Consider the following 22369-nt stretch of genomic DNA (forward strand, 5'->3'; position numbering starts at 1 on the left):
CAAGTGTTTTCACATCTACAGAAGTCAGAAACTTACAAGAGGCTCCCAACAAATGTACAGAATGTACAGAGATACTATTAGTGAACAGAGAAGGATCTGCAATCACCTCTGTCAAATTCTGGATGCACCAGTTTGTCGCAGGTGAGCCAGACGGTTATAGACGAGACCTGGAGAACCAGCCGATGGTGGGACAACTTTGTGGAAGGAGTAGCTGATGAAAATGCATGGAGTGAAAACTTGCGTATGTCCAAAGACGCCCTTGTTGCTTTAAGTACATGCATACCCAAGCACATTCCACACACTTTTGCGTCACCATATGCGTGTAGATTTCCTCCCAAAAACACTCGTCTAAATGCGGAATAAAAAGTGAAGATGCGGCTTTTGTGTCATCATATAAACTTCGCCTTATTCACACGTTTAAGCAATCTTGCAGTATTTGTTTACATCTCCAAAACTCAAAATGCTCTGTTTCAACTTGTCATGTAGTGGTAGTTTTCAAGGTCACTGCCTTTTGCTTTTATTTTAGTAAACAGGGGAATTTCCAGAGCTGCAATCGTCGAATTCTGTTGAATTTGTGTCAAGTTTAAAAACACTTCCTGTATTACCACATGCCATGGTTTTTTTTGTGTTTTAGAGAAAAAAATTGTCTAAATATGCAGGGTTTGTGTGTTTAAATGTGTGTGAATTAACCAAAAGCAGAACTCTAGGTATGCTTTTGACTAGGAAATTTAAAAAATGGCGTAATATGAGCCCTGTAAAGTGTGTCAAAAACAGTGTTGCCCAAGTTTTGTGTCCACAGGTTGTACTTAAAGCAGGTGCCATGCCATGCACACTAATGCATGCTTATTCATACAAGTAAATAGCCATGGATTACGCACACTTGAGTTTAAGGGCAGTTTGTGGTTGTGTAGCTCCGACTGTTTTCCACACACCCACTCACACAACAGACCCAAAAACACTCTATTTATTTAGACTCTTAGCAGCGCTACAGGAATGTGTCTGCTCTGCAAATGACAGAGTGCAGAAAGGAAAGGCCTCCTCGTGATTTATGACGTTATGTGCTCACAGACTCTCCTGCTCTTATCCCCTATGACTGTCCGCTCGTGCACGCACACATGCACGAACACACAGACACACGCAGACAGAGGGTTTCCAGGATTTTGGAGACATCACATTGGCTTCCATTCATTTCCTGGAGACTGATCACACCCACAACAATACTCGCCTAACCTTAACCTCAATTCGAACCTTAACTTGTCTTAACTTAGCCTGGCGCCACCTAGTGCCTCCGCTCAATTTCATTTCTCTCCAGAAACTAGGTCAGGAATCGGAATACACTAGATGATTTGCAAGCGCTCGAAATGCGAGTCCAGGCACCAGAATAATCAGCGAAGAGCCATACATTCTGTGTTGGCAACAATTCCTGAGATCGAGGATTTGAAGCCGAAAGAATGTTTGGTGAATTTTATCACGGGGAAAGACGTTATTGCCCTTCTTCCTATGGGATTTGGGAAAAGCGTAGTATACTAGTTAGTCCCGTTAACGGTGAATTACATACGTCACAGCCAAATAGCAGGGATTGGTTAAATTAAAAAAAGTACCCACCTACCGTCGAGCGAACAAATTGCGAGGTCACACAATTTCAATTCGTGGAAACCGTGAATGAATCAGGCTCATCTTAACCCGTATCTGAACATTAAATCGTGTTGTTGATCCAATAATGAATGATTTGTGTCCAATCTGTTTTACGTTCCTATTAGGGCTGAGTATCATTAAGAAGTTGCCGATGCAATACACACCTCGATACATATCTCGATACAGTGAACTTTCGATTCAATAAGATATAGTTCAAATTCGATTCAGTGTGGTTCAATAAAAAATAAAGGCTAAATCATGGCTGTGATACTAAACGTCTTTATTAAACCACTTCTTGTGCAACGTGAATATGAAACGCAAACATTTTAATCACCAAAACAGTGAAAATGTCAAATAAACAAATTTCCTTCCTCTAAACAAGCAACAAAACTGTAGCACTGTAACAAAATAATTTAGTAAATATACCAAAAGATACTGTTGCCGATATATTAATATAGCAGCCCACGATATCGATACTGTATCATCACATTAAAGGATACGATATATCGATATTTAGATATTTTTCCACACCCCTAGTTCCCATAAAGGCGTCAGGTCCCCATGATTCGAGTGTGTGCACAGATTTTAGTCTCCACTATTTGATAAATACTAGTTTGGACAAACGCATGGACACACACACACATACAGATACACACACAGAGACACACACACACAAGCGCGCATACACACAGAGAGACACACACACTCCTGGACCGGTCTGTTGGCCTACTTCACTTCTCTAATGTGTTCCAGTGTTGTAGCGGACACAACCTCTCCGTCCTCATTTATCACCGTAGACTTGGCTCTTAAACTCTTACTCTGCTCCTCTTTATACGCATCCTGTGTGTGTGTGTGTGTGTGTGTGTGTGTGTGTGTCTGTGTGTGTGTGTGTGTGTGTGTCTCTGTGTGTCCTTAACAGAGGAATAGTAAAGGTCCTATATGGATGTTTTTTTTTCAGCCTTATACATGATATTTGTCTAGCGCAAACAACTATTTGCCTATGTCATTAACTAGTCTGTATGGTTTTCAAAAATATATTGCTACTGCCGACCTATATACTGATTCTAAACATTTTTCAGCAAAATTTCAATAACTATCTATACGAAAAAATAAAATAATAGAGGACCAACAATAGTATAATTGGAGAGAACTGAAAGGTAAGATATTTATGCTGCAAATATACAAATATCTGACCCTCAAGATCAAATCCTGATCCGCTGACCCACAGGTTGGGGCTGCGATTCCAGCTCCCTCTGATGATTGTTGTTGTGTCCTTGGGCAAGACTCTTAACCCACCTCGTCCCCGGTGTCTCTGTACTCTGGTGTATGAATGTGTGTGTGAGTGGTTGAGTGTTTCGTTGATGTAAAGCTTTTTGAATGCGTTGAAGGTGAAAAAGCGCTGTATAAAAATGTGACTATGGTATTTTAGGTTAATTCATTTATTTAACGAGACGGGGACATTGCACAGCTTACATTGACCTTAACAGGAGAGATACATTGTGCTCAGTAGAAGCACTAGCTCTAATTTCTGCTTTTAGTCCCTGGGCAGGCTCATAAAATCAAATATACAAAGAAAATGTTGTTATAATGAACAAACCATCTTAAAAATTCTGTAACATCATTCACATCCAGTTCCAGTCGTGGATGAAATACTCAGTTTTGTTAAGTAAAAGTACAGATACAGGGGCAAGAAGTTACTCAAGTAAAAGTAAAAGTATCACATGAAAAAATCGATTTAAGCTTAAAAATGTTCTTAAAACTAAAAGTGTTTTGCAGAGATTTTTCGAATTATTAATTAAACGATGAAATTTAGTGATTTTTTTTCATTCAGCGCATTTTAAGTGATTCAGTTCTTATTTTTTGTAGCTGTTTTTGTGGTTTTGTGTATTTTACTGCTCAAAGTTGGGAGGGAAACTCTAATTAAAGCTGCTAAAAACATTCTCAAACCAAGAAAAGTACTTGTTACTTTTCAGTCCAGTTCAAGAATGTAGTGGAGTAGATTGTAAAGATTCCTGCTGTCAAATGTATTGACGTAAAAGTATGCACCGTAAAATTTAAGTAACATACAGATACCTTAAATTTGTTCTTAAATATTGTACTTTTTGTACCTTCCACCTCTGTCCAGTTCTTTTTTTATCCCCCAATATTTCGGATAAAGATGTTGGCCCTGAAATATCGTCCGTTTGTCCAGAAGAATGAAAGAGTTTGCACTGACCCTGTCTTTCTCTGTTTCTCTTGTAGGAGCCTCGGGGCAGAAGGTGAAGGTGGAGGCAGAGGTCCTCTCCTACCCGGGACAGACCGTCAACCTGCGCTGTGCATTTACCGACGCCACTGGGGTCCAGCTCACCATGGTAACCAAACTATTGTTGTATAATGAGTCGTTATAACGCCGTGTAATTTTCCAGCCCCCCCCCCACTTGCTCGTCTCAATGGAGAGGTTATTGCTTCTTTAAATGTGCACTAGGTAACTTTTGGGTTGCGGATCTGTCACTTGTTTGTTGCTACGGATATGTCATTGCTCTGCCTGGAATGTTCCGCAGTATGACCCAGCAGCTAAACCGTACGTTTATTCAATTACAGCTGGTTTTATAGCTCAAAAATCTCTAGAAAAACACGGATTCTGACTGTGAGCGGGGTTGCCTCTCCACAGATCTGACCTGTAACTTTGACCTAGTTTGGTTTCCATGGAGATAGAAAGGTTAATTAACATACTGTGAAACGTACCAGACAAAACGATAACATGCAGATGTGTTCAGAATTGTTGGAGCCTCTCTGGCAATGAAAGAAAAATCAACAATCATCACTGAAATAACTTGAAACTGGTAAAAGCAATAATAAATAAAAATTTACTGGAAATTGTCCAACGGAAATCAAACATTGCTTTTCACCTGTGGTTAAACTGAATAATTTGAAAAAAACAAAATAATGAACAAAAATGGACAAAAATGATGGTACTCTTGATTTAATATTTTGTTGCACAACCTTTTGAGGCAAACTCTGCAAACGAACAATTTCTGTAACTGTCGATGAGACTTTTGTACTGCTCAACAGGTATTTTGACCCATTTCTCGTAAGGAAACTGTTCTTGTTGTGTCAGGTTTGAAGGGTTTCTTCTCCAGACGTATGTTTCAGCTCCGTTCACAGATGTTTAGTAGGATTGACATCTGGGCTCACACAAGAACACACCAGAACAGTCAAAAGTTTTGTTCTTAGAGATTCTTGTGTGTTTTTAGCTGTACGTTTTGGGTCATTGTCCTGTTGGAAGACCCATGACCTACGACTGAGACCAAGCTTTCTAACACTAGGCAACACATTTCATTCTAAAACATCTTGATAGTCTTGAGATTTCGTTGTACCTTGCACAGATTCAGGACACCCTGAGCCAGATGCAGCAAAACAGCCCCAGAACAAAACCAAGCCTCCTCTGTGCTTCACAGTAGGGACAATGTTCTTTTCTTGGTCTGCTTCATTGTTCTGTCTGTGAACATAGAGCTGATGTGTCTTGCCAAAGAGCTCCAGTTTTGTCTCATATGTTCAAAAGACATTTACCCAGAAGCTTTATGGTGTATCAGTATGCATTGTGGCAAATTCCAGTCTCGCTTTTTTACATTACTTACAATCTTTTCTAGCGGTACCATCATTTTTGTCCAGGCCAGTTTCATTATTTATTTATTTTAATTGATCAACAATTCAAAAACAGTGTCTGATTTTCATTGGTTAATTTTCACAAAATTTTTATTACCTCCGCCAAGGAGGTTATGTTTTTGCCGGCATTTGTCTGTTTGTTTGTTTGTTTGTTTGTTTGTCTGTTAGCAACATAACTCAAAAAGTTATGGAACGATTTTGATGAAATTTTCAGGATTTGTTGGAAATGTGAAAAGGAAGAACTGATTTCATTTTGGGGGTGATCCGGAAGAAATCCTGGATTCTGGATCACTTTTGAAATTTTTTAGTTAACATTGTGGTAAATGGGGCCAAAAAATTTTGTTTCTCAATATCTCGGTTAATTATTGACCAAACACCATGAAATTTGACTCGGGGATGGACAATGGGATCCTCTTTCATATTCCAAATTGAAAGATACGAGACAAATATTTATGGAAAACACAATTAATATGAGGGGACTGTAGTCCTTGGCGGAGGTTTGCGCTCTCTTTTCTAGTTTATTATTGCTTTTATCAGTTTCAAGTTATTTCAGTGTAGCCAGGCGCCACCTAGTGCCTCTGCTCAATTTCGTTTCTCTCCAGCAACTAGGTCAGGAATCGGAATACATTAGATAGTTCACAAAAACCCCGGAAAAGCAAGTTTGAACACCAAATCAATCAGCGAAGAGAGATACATTCTGTGTAGTCAACGATTCTCGATATCGAGGATTTAAAGCTGGAATAAAGAGAATGTTTGGTGAATTTCATCAAGGGGAAAGATGTTATTGTTCTTCTTCCCACGGGGTTTGGGAAAAGCTTAATATACCAGTTAGCCCGTTAGCGGCACATTACATGCGTCATGACCAAATAGCAGCGATTAAATGATAAAAAGTACCTGCCTATTGTCGAGCCAAATCTAAGTCAGACGGTTTGTATGAAGTGAAACAAAGTAAAACCGGCTGCTGAATCTGGCTAATTTCAGCAACCACTGTTGATTTTTCTTTCATTACCAGAGGGGTACCAACAATTCTGAACACGTCTGTATGTGGCGGACCCTCCACCAGAAAAGTTACACAATGCACCTTTTAAAAATGCCAGGTCTTTTACTGAAAACTAGAAAACCTTGCATTCTTACTGTGAGTGGGGCCACCCCTTCCACAGATCTGACCTGTAACTTATCATATGTGGCGTCACCTGCTTGTCAGTGTGGAGACAGATAAACTTAACGCCGCACTGTGGAGCATCCCAGGCGAGGCAATAACATCTCCACGGAGACGAGCGGCCTCCGACAGAAAAGCTTGCACCATTTAACTGTGTGAGTGACATACATTGCTGGGAGGTAATTGCAAAGAATTATCGTCCTTCATTATATTTGGGAACATTTAATTATAATGATGCCAGCCGTATTGTGCTTTTGTTTTTGATTTTCAAGTCATGCTGATCCCAACCCTACATAAAGAGAGCGAGGATTCTGCTTGCTTTTTTTTTTTTTTTTTTTTAAGCAGTTAAAAGGGTTGTGTCTAGGGATGGGCAATATGGCTTTAAAAATGAAATTGTGAGCTCTGTGTCCAAAAGCAGACGCTCCACCTGCTGGTCAGACTCCATCAAGTTCTGGTTATCTCCACCTGTCACTCACTCGGCACAGAGAGGAGTAAACTTTCAGAAATGGCAAATAGCTTTAGTTACCTCTTAAACGGTCTGTATTATGCCCTTTTCTGATCTGTTATAATGTATTTTCCTCATGAAAAACAGACCTGCAGTTGTGTTTTGTTTCATTCACACATGTTAAACACACAAATCCTGAATATTTAGGCTGAGTTCTTCTCTAAAACAGAAAACACACACTGTTCCAACTTGTGAAGTCATGTGGTAATTGTAGTCAGTGCTCTACTGTGCTTTTAAATGCCATGCACCTTCACTAGAATCATTTGGATAATTATTTTATCTCAACTAAACAAAAGGTAAAAGGAGCTATGTTATTAGGTTCTTTTTTCAGACCAAAAGTTTGTTTTCATACCTGACAGTTTCGACTGCTCACTAGCGGTCTTACTCAGAGTCACGTGATGTTGCTGTGACGTGTCCGGTCGGCTGATTTAAACAGGTTTTGGCGCCGTCTTCCTACCGGTGGAGGCAGGACGACAGCGCCACCTGCAGTCCCACTTCTTCAGGACAGTATCCCAGGTGTGTGAGAGTAAAAAAGCCCCCTCGTCCTGGTTTAAAGTGAGGAAGACCGCCAGTGAGCAGTCCAAACTGTCAGGTATGAAAACAAAACTCTTGGTCTGAAAAAAGAACCTAATAAAATAAATTATCAGAAGACCAAATGAACCTGATTGGGGTAAAAGGAGCTGTTAACTTAAACTACCACTACATGACATCACAACGTCAAACAGTGCATTCTGAGCTTTGGAATTGTTGACAGCCTAAAGATCCCGGGTTACTCTAACATGTGTGAATGAAACAAAACACAACTCCAGGTCTGTTTGCGATGAGGTAACAAGATTTTAATATGGCTTAAAGCTCACAAGAGTCAATTTAGTGTAATACAGGACCTTTAAAAACTGTATAAATACTATGAAAACATGAAATGACACACTGCTGTCAAAAGAAACACGTGCAATGTCCGTGCTCAACGTCAGGTCAGAAGTTGTGCTCATAAAGAGAAAATATTCGTTCACTTTCTGTAACTTGAATTATACTGAAAAGAAGTAGCCAGGCTGGTGCCACATAGTGTCTCTACTCAATTTCATTTTTCTCCAGCGACTAGGTCAAGAATCGGGATACACTAGACAGTCGCAAAAGCCCGGAAGTGCAAATCCGGGCACCAGACAATTAGCGAAGAGCCATACATTCTGTACTGGCAACGATTCCCAATATCGAGGATTTAAAGCCGGAACAAAAAGAATGTTTGGTGAATTTTATCAAGGGGAAAGACGTTATTGTCCTTCTTCCTACGGGATTTGGGAAAAGCTTAATATACCAGTTAGCTCCGTTAGCGGCGCATTACATACGTCATGACCAAATAGCAGCAATTGGTTAAATGACAAAAGTACCCACCTACCGTCGAGCGAACGAATCTTAATGCTGCGAGGTCAGACGGTTTCCACGAAGTGAAACCGACTGATGAATCAGGCTATTAATATATTAGGAAAACATGAAATGACACACATGCATGTGCCGCTATCAAAAGAAACACGTGCGATGTCTGTGCTCTAAATTAGGTCAAAAGTTGCGCTCATAAAGAGATAAGTCATTCACTTTCCGTAACTTGAATTATACTGATAAGAAGCATCAGAGAGAAGAAAGAGGAGAAAAGTTGAGGAGCTGAATTTTTTACTCAAATTGAATGGATTTAAGTCAAAAGTTATGAACACATGAGGATATAAACATGACATAAAGAGACGCGCTGTGGCTCAGGCTGTTTTTTCCTAAACAAGAATGTAAATAATCGCCAGCACCATGCCCTCTTACTGCCACATGATTGGCTGTTGACCTGTCAATTAAAATGCAAATGATTTATCGCCGAGATTGACCAAAGTAGAGATCGCAGTTTTGGTCATAACCTCATGTACAGTCCAGATATATTTTAAAATCAGCTCTGAGAATCAAACTGAGACGGCTGTGTGTTGTCTGCATCTAATCATAAAGCTTTTTTATCATCCGTAAACCAAGAAGTGCACTTTTAGCATGCTTATTGTCGACCGCATTATCACGACATCAAAACAACGCTCTGTCCTCTGAAAGTTGCGATGACGATGCTACGAATGCAAAATAAACTTCCGCTGTTCAAAATAATTTACAGCATCTTTAAATGATTGTATTTGTATCATAATCACCAATAACTGCATTTAAAACATCCAAAGGCCTTAATTGTTTTACATATTGGTAGTACAAAGCATTAAAACTTTATTTAATTGACTTTTGCTCTTTATTTACCTTCCAAATTGAACTTGAGCAAATTACAGCCCAGAGAAATATTCCTAAGGCCAGTAATGTGTTTTATCACGTCTCGCTTAATGTTTTATTACTACAAACAAACAATACTAAGCTGCTTTACTTTGCTGTAGGGGATTGAATATGGTAATGGCCTGCGCACTTCTTAGCTGCATCTCAATGAAGTAGGGCCCCGCGCGTCTCTCCTGGTTCCACTAAGAGCCCCAGAGATAGGAGTCCTAAAACGCCTGATCCATATTCATACCGTCTCCGTGGGTGATTATGATGCCGTGTACACCAGCCCAAAGTGCACAATATAATGTTCAAATACTCTCTCTAGTGTCACTTAGCTGCGCGGCGATGAATGGGCCCTGCTGCTAGGCCAAATCTGTCCAGTAACCGAAGAATAGAGCCGGAAGTCGCAGTTTTAAAGTACTCGAATAGCTATAATTAACGGTGCACTGTGGAACTTTTCTAAAGGAGCGTCCGTCGAATGATTTTCTCCATGGACGTGTTATGGCTTTGTCCGAAATGTGTCACGTTATGCTATTAAACCTTTCTGTCTTCATGGAAAATTGTAAACTGCTGGTCACGGTCCTGCCTCTTGTATGTTTAAAGGTGCACCGTGTAATCGCGATAAGATTTCCATGGAACAAAGCGATTGTCTGGAATGTTTTACAGTGTGGTATTAAACCGTTCTATCTTCATGGAGACCGAACAATGATCACACTGTTTTGTCATTTGATTTTGAGTATCTGCCGAAACCGAGTCCCTATCCAATACTTATATAAAACATTATGAAATGAATTGAGAGCAAAGAATTCGATCCAGGATGTGTGGGAGGATCAAATTGCATTGATTTCAATGTGTAGTATTTGGGCTGAACTTGTAAACTTGTGAAAAAACAAATGTCCAAAAGTTTTATTAACTTTTCTAACCGTGCACCATGAACCATGAAAATCTTTACTTTTACCTAGGGCTGGGTATCATTAGAGTTGCGGATACGATACATACCTCGATACAGTGCACTTTCAATTCGATATGATATATTTCAAATCGATTCGATACGGTTCAATAAAAAAATTAAGGGTAATCGTGGCTGTGATACTAAAAGGCTTTGTTAAATTACTTCTTGTGCAAAGTTCATATGAAACACAAATATTTTAATCCTCAAAACAGTAAAAATGTCAAATGTGTCGCACAAATGAGCTTCCTTTCACTCCACAAGCAACAAAACTATAGCACTGTAACAAAATAATTTAGTAAAACACACCTAAAAATACTCTTGGTGAAATATGGATACTGTATGATCACATTAAACGATACGATATATCGATTTCCGATATTTTTGCACACCCCTACTTTTACCGCAGTCTGGTCTTGGAATGTGTAACATGGTAAACTTAATGGACTGGACAAAACAGGAACCAGACCAGAATCAGAATCTAGAGTTTGTATATTTGATATTATATGTTTGCATGTGCATTATATTTGAAACATTTAGGCTTGTCTATGATCTCCAAATAATACAAGATCCTACCAAATAAAAATGAGATGACAAAAGCCCCACAGCCTCTCTCCCCCGCACCATCACAACATCCACAAACCCACCACAAAGCACGCACCACAAACAGCACCGCGCACCGCAACATCGTTCCCACTGCTCAATAGACACTTCATGCCGCTGTTCCCACCCTCTCTGCCAAAAGCACCAGCTTGTAACTGTGTGACATGAAAACAAACAACTGTTGTGTCCTGTGTGCACTGTGTGTTATACATGTATATTATTTATCCGATACCTGATTGGAACATGACGTCTGAGTCCAGACCGAGTCCGCAGTCATGTGATCTGCACCAATTTCCAATCATGTGATCAGATCGGGACGACCCGAGAAGATACAGCTCAGTCAGAATGTCTGTTTTTCTAGGCATTTTTGAGCAATAAAACCATCTCTAACTGAATAAATGTAAAGTAGAGCTGTTGTTAATGTCATATTGTGGAACACTCAAAGTAAAGCAATAACATCTCCATTAGGGCTGGGCGATATGAAGCAAAAAATACTGTATATCTCAATATATTTTGCTGTATCTCGATATCTGTGCAAGAAAAATAATCCCTCAATCTATCGCAAACCCAAATATGCCAAATTCTGCCAAATTCCACCAGTTCAACTCAAGCTCATCTTTACATTAACTCTGTTCACCGTACGATAACAATAACCATGAGCTCCTTTAGCAGAGGAAGCTCGGGAGGTTCTTTATTTTAACAGATCCATGTTCCTAACAGCGGTAAAGAGCTCTGAGGTATCTATCCCACAATCCACTGCACCACTGTACTGCACCATTTAGTAGTACATCTACTAAACAGCATTGTACAAGTTTTATGCTGCAGCAGATTATTAATTCAAATCTTCTGCATAAACTTTGCATTACTAAACTTTACAACATATAAACCATAACTACTATAGAGCCACATCAGCCTATTTTAAGATTATAATGTGTTTTCTGTCGGACTAAAGGACACAACTCAGTGGATTATGTGTGTTCTCTCTGTGTCAGTGGATGTGCTGCTGATGCTGAGTCTGTAAATGGTGGAAAAGGTTCATGGTTTTAGAAGCTTTTTTGGCACTAACTTTCAGCATTCTTGGCCTGGTTGAGGCGGCGCAGTGTTGAAAGAGACAACGCATGAGGGGAGGAGTAACAAAAGCAAGGAGGCGGGAGCGAGCACAGGACAGAGAAGGCAAATGGCAAAATCAGAAGTAAATATAAACATTATATTGATATATATGACATGCCAGAATCCATTTCATGTTTAAAAATGATCTTGCTATATTTTAAATACAGTGTTTTCTGGGGTATTAGGCGCGCTCTCAAGCCTCTAACCCCATCAAAAAACGACCGCACGCCCCGCAATCCAGAGCACCCCATACACGAATCCACTCGGGTGTCCCAACACGACTTCAGTAAACTACAAAGCCGCACCACCCGCAGCGCACGCAAACACGCACGGAGCAGACAGCGACCGAGCGACGAAACACACCCGCAGCCACACTCATCAGTCCACGCCGACGAGGAACGGAACGGAGGAACGAACCGAAAAAGCGAGTGCAATGTGCCACTTCTGGACACAACTGAACAACTGAGTCACTGCGAACACGCCGACAATCCAGCGGTCCCAGACAGCACCCTCCCTACACGCCACAACTGAACAAAGCCCAGAGTCACCGTGAACGCCACAAACAAAGTCCCACTGACCCATCCAACTGTTGTGTTTCGTTTAAAGTCCAGTGCGGTTTATTTGTGAAAAAAGTTCGAAAATAGACCATTTAATGACAGTGCGTCTTATAATCCAGAGCACCTAATAGCCCGGAAAATACAGTAATCAAAATATCACCCACCTCTAATCTCCATAGAAACAAGTCTGAGTTGGTGACAGGATCTCTAAAAACGATCAGAAAAAGGCAGAGCTTGGTGACTCTTTGAATCTGACTGGTCAAAGTGGCATAACAGCTGAAAAAGCTGAAAAAATCAAACTTTTAAAACATTCTATTGAGAGAAAAGTCCTCTCTCCTGTCCACAAACGCACCAAGCGCTTACCTTCTGCACGTTTTTCACAAACAAAACCGTTCATATTTTCGTTCAAAAAGGTTGAAGTACATCTTTTGGCGTCGGCATATTTGGATTCGTTCATTTGGGCGCTTTGCTTTTGTCTTGCACTCAAACCTCAATGCTCAAGGTTGGGTTGAATTGCATTATTTTACATTGTTCGTAAAATTAATCACATATTACCGAAGTATCACTTTGAAGGATCGCACTTCATCCTTTTGGAATTTTTTTTAATAGACAAAGTACTCGATATTTTCTCCTTTTGGTTGACATGTACACCAGCTCAAAGTGAACAATATAATGTCCAAATATTCTTACAAATATCTCTTAGCTCTGCTCTGATGAATAAGCCCTGCAGCTGGACTAAAACTATCAACTAAACCAAGGACTAGACGGGAAATAATAATTTTCAAATACTCAAATGAGCATAATAAAGTCCATTTAAAAGTAATATTTAGAGATTGATTAATAATTTAACCACAAAAGGCAGAAATATTACTTTGATATTTAGTTTTTGTTTTGATAGATTTTTGTTATTTTAGCAGATTTTTAAAGTTTTTTTATGGGTAATTTTTCAAGGTTGTCCGGTAAAACTTAAGTATAATTTTGCACAGACAGTTTGATCACTTTTCAGAAAACGTACTATTGGAGTTTTATTGTTTATCTTCAGTTTTGAAAGACGGCACGAGTTGATTTTGATTTTAATTTCGTATTCTCAAATTGCGTCTTTCAGGTGACGTGGATTTACGAACCCAAGGACGGGGAGAGGATCAACATCGCCGTCTTTCACCCAAACTTTGACCCGAATTACCCGGAATCCCCCATGAAAGGTCGAGTCAGCTTCTCCCCCAGCCCCCCGAACCTGGCCAGCCCCTCCATCCAGATCCAAGACGTCCGAATGACCGACGAGGGGAAGTACATCTGCGAATACGCCACGTACCCCAGCGGGAACGAGCAAGGGATCACGTACCTGGTTATGCTCGGTAAGTCCATTTCTTATTGGATACTAGATAGTCGGGTCCGTGCTTCTGGTTGTCACGGTTACATGTTCGCTTCTGTTGCTGTGTTTTATGTTTTATTTGTTCGGTTCAAGGCCAATAGGTGACTTTTTTTTCTTTTTTCTTTTTTTTTAAAGGGCCAATATTATGCTGTTTTCTGATCTGTGTTATGATTTTTCCTCATCAAAAACAGACCTGGAGTTGTGTTTTGTTTCCTTCACAACTGTTTAAAACACAAATCCTGCACACTTCTCTCGAACGGAAAACACTGTTCCTCCTTGTGATGTCTTGTTCCACTGTGTTTTTAAACTCCATACACCTTCACTAGAATTATTCGGATGATTTCAGCCCTGGAGGTGACCTAGATTCTCTGAACTAAAGGTTAAAGGTAAATTAAGGCTGTGCAATTAATCGAATTTTCATCGCGATTTCGATTTGTGTGTCGAAATCTCCGAACTCATATAAGTTGAAACGATTTAAGCTTAACAGAGTTTATTTTGGGATATTTTTTTTTATATAAATAAGTATATTTATTTTATTTCTTAAATATATCTATTGTAGAACAGCTGGATGTAATTTATTTTGGATACATTTATGTTTTGCCTTATTTCATGGTCAAAGTATATTTTATTTATTTTATGTTTTATACTTCACAAAACTGCTCTAAGGTACAGATTTGTAGCCTATATTTATATATTTTCTATATTTTCAGTTTGAAAGTTTTCAGTTTTGCTTAAATTATCAATAACAAAGTGTGGTTTGTTTGTTTTTTTTAAGAGAAAGAATAAATGCATTGTGTAACTAAAAAATAATCGTTTGACTCATCGTGATTTCAATATTGACCAAAATAATCGTGATAATGATTTTTTCCGTAATCGAACAGCCCTAAGTTAACTTCAAAAGTTAACGCTTCATGACATCACAAGGTCACAGACGTATAAACGAGGGTTACTCAAACACGTGTCAATGAAACAAAACACAACTCCAGGTCTGTTTTTAAGAATATAAAAGAATTATAACATGACTTAAAGCTCACAAGAATCTATTTTGCGTTTTACTGGACTTTTAACCATTGTCCTCACCTTAACTCTTTCTCCTATGAAGACTACATTTGACGACCCTCCCTTGTTTCCTTAAAGGTTGTATAGAGGATTTTTTTAAGGGAAGAGAAATACAGCGACAGTCCTTTTTCAAATGTTGTGCATGCGTGACACCACCTTCCTCCTTCACCGCTCCCTCAGTAGAAACACCTCCCGCCTCCTGACTCTAGAAATCAGGCTTGTTTACATCCAGAGCTCGTTCAGAATTACTGTTGAAGTGACCTGTCTAGAAATAATTTAGGGACCGATGCATCAGTTTTTAGACCCTCCGTCTGCTTCAGTCACGCCATCGCTGGAAGGAATCTCCAAGAATCACCTCAGATCGGCTTTGCTCCTTTTCTCCTTCTCTTCTTTCAACGACCTCAAAAACGGACTTTCTTTTGCGGCGAACTGGTCGTGGATTCTCGTCCGCCATCGCAACAAACTTTGTGCGAAATGTGAGGAAGCTACAGTTTGAAAAATCCTCTACGAACCACTGCATAAACCACGTAATCCCTGCGTGCTGGCGAGTCAATTACACTAGGGAGTTTGACTGACAACCTAACAGCCAATAGATAAAGAGGGAGCCTCGTTATGTATTGGCTAATGTTTATCTGGCCTCAACACGTCCACAGTTGATGGATTTTCATTCTTTTTTTTTTTTTTTTGGTCATCATAATTACAAGGCTGCTGCGTCTCTGTAATGGTATTTTAAACTTTCATTGACAATTTGAAACCAAAAAAAAATCCTCCATACAACCTTTAATGACGTCTTTTGACACCTCCGCTGTATCACTAAAGACGTGATTTGACGACCATTACAAATGGCTCGGTTTTTCACATGTAAACAGAGGCTGTGGTAGATACTAATATATGTATGGGTTGTTCCAAGGAGGCGTCCAAGGGGAAAGAGTTAATTTAATTCTGTTCCTAAATTTAACCAAACCCTAATCAAATCTTATCCTAAAAAAAGAATTAAACTTCATCACGTTGAATGACCAATCACAGCAGCCTGTCTGTCCCAACCTGACATTCTAGTAACCTTTCTTATTACCCTTGTGTGCTTTGATTATGAAGTCAAACGGTGCTAATTTTCAAATAAATATGTGAGGGGAAGCTGTCTAATAAAATAGTTAATCAGATTTGAAGCCGTTTGTAAACAGTGCGTCACTTGCTTCACGAATCCTGCGAAAATCATTTCTGCTGTTTGCACACTTTGTTCAGTCGCAGCCAATGGAGTTTTATTTAACCTCAAATTACACTCCCAGCCAGCTTTAGTGTTTATTAGAACTTTTGTTTGAAGAACTTTGTTATTAAAATTACTCAGAATTGCGTCTGTTTTCCCCCCGAAAGACTCGTTTGTTTTTGAGGAAGTCTTTATTTTATGCATTTGTCCCGATATGCTGTGGTAAAAATGAATCACGTTGCTCGTCGCCGAAGCCTCGATGGGGAGGAAGTCCATTATTGTTGTGGATGTTCATGCTTTTACCCACCGGTGGAGCATTTTTGAAGCCATCATCTATATGCAAACCACTCTCCTCCGGCTCACTTCCGCCCCCTAAGGAAGCCCGCAGGTTAAAAGCATGTCCAGCGGGCTTTAATTGCTATTTTAAGTGGCATGGTCAGATCAATTTTGCTCTTGTTAAAGCTATGGAAGCACTGGTCTAACCTTGGCTGTGCTGCTCGTTCCTGTACGCTCTCGTGCCTTCCCACTCTCCTCGATTCTTATCTCTACGCCTTCGCCCCCCCTTCCTCTCCTCTTTTATCTCTCCTTTCCCCGTTTGCCCCCGTAGCTTTCTTTCTTACGACTAATTCTGCAAGATTAATCGCGAATCAAAACTGCAATTTGAACGGATAAAGTAAGCGAAGTAAGCGAATCGCAAAAGCTGCAGTTCTCGAAGCGCTGCAATTTCCTACATAAATAACAAAATATCTGGTTTTATTCTGAATAAAAAGCCCAAAATTGTAGGTTAAATCTGTGCAAACGTACAAGAATCACATGGATTTCAGAACGTTATTTTGTCTGTTCATATTTGCCGCATTTCCGAATAAAAATTGCAATTTTCCCCAAATCGTTCAGCCCTACTTACGACCACCAGTGCGCGTATGACTTCATCCCTCTCTCCTCTCATCCCTCGCTCTTTCCTCGCTCTTTCCCTATGCCTCCTTGCTTCCATGTCTCCTCGATTCCTAGCCCTACGCCTTCATATCTCCCTCTTCTCCTCTCTCCTCCTTTCCTCTTCCTCCACGGACCCTTGCTTTCTCCCAGTCGCACTAGGGCTTGTTTACCTCCCTTCCTCTCCTCCTTCACTCCGTTCCTCTCCGTTCCTCTCCCCCATGCTTCCTCGTCTCCTTGATTTCTGCTCCTACGGCCTCAGCCCCCTTACCGCTTTGCTTCCTCGCATCCACCGCTCGTGCTCGTTTTTAGTTTGCCTTAATGTTTCTCTCCTACTCCTCCTTCTCCTCTCTCTCTTCCTTCTCTCTCCTCTCCCGCGTGGCTTCTCGTTTCCTTGCCTCCTTGACTCCTAGCCCTAGGCCTTCGTGTCTTCCTTCTCTCCTCTCCACTCTCCTCCTCCTTCACGTTCTTAAAACCACCAGGGTTTGTTTGCCTTCGCTCCGTCTCTTTTTTTCCTAACTCTCTCTTCCCTCTCGCTCTACCACTAGTGCTTGTTCACCTTCATGCCTCTCTCCTTTCCTCCCTCATGCCATCTTGCTTCCTTGACTCCTTGATTCCTAGTCCTACGCTGTCAAGACTCCCTCTCCCCTTCTCCCTCTCGTCTCCTTTCCCCCCCATGCCTCTTCACTTTCCTGCTTTCATGCGCCGGTCTCTTGTCTCCTCTTCTCTTTTGGCTCCTTGCTTGTTTGCACTTGCACACGTCTCTCTCGTCTCCTCTCTCCTAACCCCGTGCTCCCTTGTTTCCTAGCCTCCTTGCTCCTTTGCTTCCTTCCGTCTCCTAGCCTCCTTTTCCCCTCGCTCATTTGCTTCCTTGTCTCCTTGATTCCTAGCCTTATGTCGTCAAGCTGCCTTCTCTCCTCCTTCTCAATTCTCTCCTGTCGACCATGCCTCCTCACTCGTCTATTTTCGCTTCTCCTTATCTCCTTGCTCCCTTGTGTCCTACTTCCCTTACCTTCTTCGTCCCTTTTCTCCTACTCTCCTTACCTCCTTGCTCCCTGTCTCCTACTCTGTCTCCTACTCTCCATGCCTCCTTGTGTTTTTTCCCCCTTGTGTCCTACTCTCCTTACCTCCTTCCCCTTCCGTGCCTCCTTCCTCCCTTGTCTCCTATTCTCCTTGCCTCCTTGCTCCCTTATCTCCTACTCTCTTTGGCCCCTTGCCTCCTTGCTCCCCTGCATCCTACTCTCTTTGCCTCATTGCTCCCTTGTCTCCTACTCTCCTTGCCTCCTTCCTCCTTTGCTCCCATTTCTCCTGCTCTCCTTGCCTTCTTGCCTCCTTGCTCCCTTGCATCCTACTCTCTATACCTCCTTGCCTCCTTGCTCCCTTGTCTCTTACTCTCCTTGCCTCCTCACCTCCTTAGTCCCTTGTCTCCTACTCTCCTTGGCCCCTTGACTCCTTGCTCCCTTCCATCCTACTCTCTATACCTCCTTGCTCCCTTGTCTCCTACTCTCCTTGGCCCCTTGCTTCCTTGCTCCCTTGCATCTTACTCTCTATACCTCTTTGCCCCCTTGTCTCCTACTCTCCTTGGCCGCTTGCCTCCTTGCACCCTCGCATCCTACTCTCTGTACCTCCTTGCTCCCTTGTCTCTTACTCTCCTTGCCTCCTTGTTCTCTTGTCTCCTACTCTTCTTGCCTTCTTTCTCCCTTGTCTCCTGCTCTCCTGGGCCCCTTGCCTCCTTGCTCCCTTGCACCCTACTCTCTATACCTCTTTGCCTCCTCGCTCCCTTGTGTCATACTCTCTTTGCCTCCTTGCTCTCCTCTCCCCCTCGCCTCCTCTTCTCCTCACCTCCTTGCTCCCTTGCATCCTACTCTCTATACTTCTTTTCCTCCTTACTCCCTTGTGTCATACTCTCTTTGCCTCCTTGCTCTCCTCTCCCCCTTGCCTCCTCGCCTCCTCTTCTCCTTGCCTCCTTGCTCCCTTGCATCCTACTCTCTATACTTCTTTGCCTCCTCGCTCCCTTGTGTCATACTCTCTTTGCCTCCTTGCTCTCCTCTCCCCCTCGCCTCCTCTTCTCCTCACCTCCTTGCTCCCTTGCATCCTACTCTCTATACTTCTTTTCCTCCTTACTCCCTTGTGTCATACTCTCTTTGCCTCCTTGCTCTCCTCTCCCCCTCGCCTCCTCGCCTCCTCTTCTCCTCGCCTCCTTGCTCCCTTGCATCCTACTCTCTATACTTCTTTTCCTCCTTACTCCCTTGTGTCATACTCTTTGCCTCCTTGCTCTCCTCTCCCCCTCGCCTCCTCTTCTCCTCGCCTCCTTGCTCCCTTGCATCCTACTCTCTATACTTCTTTTCCTCCTTACTCCCTTGTGTCATACTCTACTTGCCTTCTTGCTCCCTGGTCTCCTGCTCTTTTGCTCTTCTGCGCTCCTCTCCTCCTCTCCCTCTTGCCTCCTTGCTCCCTTGTCTCCTGCTTTTCTCTCCTTGCCTCTTCCCCTCCTCCCCTCCCCCCTCGCCTCCTTGCCCCCTTGCCCCCACTCGTGCGCAGTATCGATCGAGCTGCTTGTCATGCCCGCTGTCTGCTGCTGTGGTCCTGCTTTGGCTCTGATCTCGCTCGGGTATCACGGAGGGGAGCAGGAAGCGGACTCCAGCTGTGAAAGAGAAACAGTGTGATCAGGAAGCCCATAATTATCTGTGGTCAAACGGACGAAGTGACAGCAGAGCTTTGTGGGGCTATAAACACGATTGAAATGAGATTGAACGGTTTAGGCGAAAAGTCCAATGTGATCCCTTTAGTTTTTTATAAAGAGGGACTTACTGGCTTTTTGTGTTGAACAGCAGAGTCGGAAAAGGAGGAGAGAGTAAAGATAATTATTATATACAACTCACTGGAAATACATATAAGACCAGTGTCGGGGAGTAACAGATTACATGTACCAGAGTTATGTAATCAGAGTACAAATATTGAGTGACTGTGTTCAGTTACAGTTACTGTTTCAGTGAGTGGTAACTGGATTACAGTTACTTCGTCGAACTAAATGGATTACACAGAGGTATTTTCCTGTTTTCACATTTTGGGCTAAACCAGGTCTAAACCAGGACTAAACCAGGACTAAACCAGGTCTAAACCAGGTCTAAACCAGGTCTAAACCAGGACTAAAACCAGGTCTAAACCAGGACTAAAACCAGGTCTAAACTAAACCAGGACTAAACCAGGACTAAACCAGGTCTAAACCAGGTCTAAACCAGGTCTAAACCAGGACTAAAAACCAGGTCTAAACCAGGACTAAACCAGGACTAAACCAGGTCTAAACCAGGTCTAAACCAGGTCTAAACCAGGACTAAACCAGGACTAAAACCAGGACTAAACCAGGACTAAACCAGGACTAAACCAGGACTAAACCAGGTCTAAACCAGGTCTAAACCAGGACTAAAACCAGGTCTAAACCAGGACTAAAACCAGGTCTAAACTGGTCTAAACCAGGACTAAACCAGGACTAAACCAGGTCCTAAACCAGGTCCTAAACCAGGTCCTAAACCAGGTCCTAAACCAGGACTAAACCAGGACTAAATCAGGACTAAACCAGATCTAATCTAGGACTAAACCAGGTCCTAAACCAGGTCCTAAACCAGGACTAAGCCAGGACTAAGCCAGGACTAAGCCAGGACTAAAGCCAGGTCTAAACCAGGTCTAAACCAGGTCTAAACCAGGACTAAACCAGGACTAAACCAGGACTAAACCAGGACTAAACCAGGTCTAAACCAGGTCTAAACCAGGACTAAACCAGGTCCTAAACCAGGTCCTAAACCAGGTCCTAAACCAGGACTAAGCCAGGACTAAGCCAGGACTAAGCCAGGTCTAAGCCAGGTCTAAACCAGGTCTAAACCAGGACTAAACCAGGACTAAACCAGGTCTAAACCAGGTCTAAACCAGGTCTAAACCAGTCTAAACCAGGACTAAACCAGGACTAAACCAGGACTAAACCAGGACTAAACCAGGGTCCTAAACCAGGTCCTAAAACCAGGTCCTAAACCAGGACTTAAACCAGGACTAAGCCAGGTCTAAACCAGGTCTAAAGCCAGGTCTAAACCAGGTCTAAACCAGGACTAAACCAGGACTAAACCAGGTCTAAACCAGGTCTAAACCAGGTCTAAACCAAGTCTAAACCAGGACTAAACCAGGACTAAACCAGGACTAAACCAGGACTAAACCAGGACTAAACCAGGACTAAACCAGGACTAAACCATGCTGCGTGGACGTGTCTCCTCTTCTTCTATCAATAATATTTTTTAATTTGGTTCAGTAAAGTCTGGGCTTTTTATTTTCTTTTATCAGACAAAACTTCTTATGTTACGATTTCCTCGTCTTTGCTTCTCTACAGCAAATCAAGTAATCCAAAGTATTCAGATTACGTTACTCACTTTAAGTAATTTAATGGATTACGTTACAAACTACATTTTGAGGTGTGTAATCTGTAATCTGTAGGGGAATACATTTTAAAAGTCACCTTCCCAACACTGTATAAAACTAATACAAATCCAATCTGTACCTCGCAAAAAAAGGCAATAAGAGCAATCACATTATCAGCTTAAAATGAACCAACCAGTGCGTTATTTATAAACCTTCAAACTCAAAAATTTTACGGTTTAGTCGACCTTTACAGTTTGCAAATCATGTTCAAAGTAAACAGCAATCTCTTCTCAAAATCGTTACAGAACATGTTCAACATCCGAAATAGCCGGTATGAGCTCAGAGGAACATGTTTATCAGAAAGAAAATCAGAAGAAATTGTGTTCATCTGTTAAAGGGTGGAGCGCTGGAACAACTGTACGGAAAAACAAAAATTGCGCACCAGTCTCTTCCATTTTAAAAAGAAGTTTAAATGTTTAACTCTGGGCAGATACATGAAATATGATGCTTAGTTTGTGCTGTAGGACTTTGTTGTACTGTTTCTGATTTGTTTTTTTTTGTCTCGCTGTATTTATGAAGATGAACTGGTGTCAAGATGACGCTCTGACAAAGGAATAAAGAGTAAAAGCAGAATAAGACCAAGTTTCAGTCTACACCTTTTTAGTATGTGTATGTAACTCTGGAATATGTCGGTGGAATAATGTCAGAATATAAACCTGTGACCGAAATAAATCAATCAATCAAATATAACATTTTAGACAACACATTACTGCGATCTGGATATGAAATACATGTGGATATTCATAATGTTGTTTTGATGCTCGACAAAGCAATGACCAATCAGAAATATTGTATGGAAAAGCATAGATTATCTTCAGAGACAAGCAAGTGATGTCAACAGGCCAAATTACTGGTCAGATCTTTGGAGAGGTGATCCCGTTTGTATATTTTGTTTAA

At 41.5% G+C, this 22369-nt stretch overlaps 1 protein-coding gene across 2 annotated transcripts in view; it reads left to right on the forward strand.

Annotated features, from left to right (window-relative positions):
* The window catches only part of si:ch73-22o12.1 (nectin-2), a 529204-nt gene that overhangs the window by 154595 nt on the left and 352240 nt on the right, over positions 1–22369 (forward strand). For both annotated transcript variants that reach the window (XM_055163568.1, XM_055163567.1), the window contains exons 2-3: positions 3877–3986; positions 13549–13798. In XM_055163568.1, the coding sequence (XP_055019543.1) occupies positions 3877–3986; positions 13549–13798 (360 nt within the window). The remainder of the gene's footprint in view (positions 1–3876; positions 3987–13548; positions 13799–22369) is intronic.

This window comes from Boleophthalmus pectinirostris, unplaced genomic scaffold, assembly GCF_026225935.1.
Source record: "Boleophthalmus pectinirostris isolate CB_2022bp ecotype Guang Dong unplaced genomic scaffold, ASM2622593v1 HiC_scaffold_6, whole genome shotgun sequence".
In the NCBI taxonomy this organism is placed as follows: Eukaryota; Metazoa; Chordata; class Actinopteri; order Gobiiformes; family Gobiidae; genus Boleophthalmus; species Boleophthalmus pectinirostris.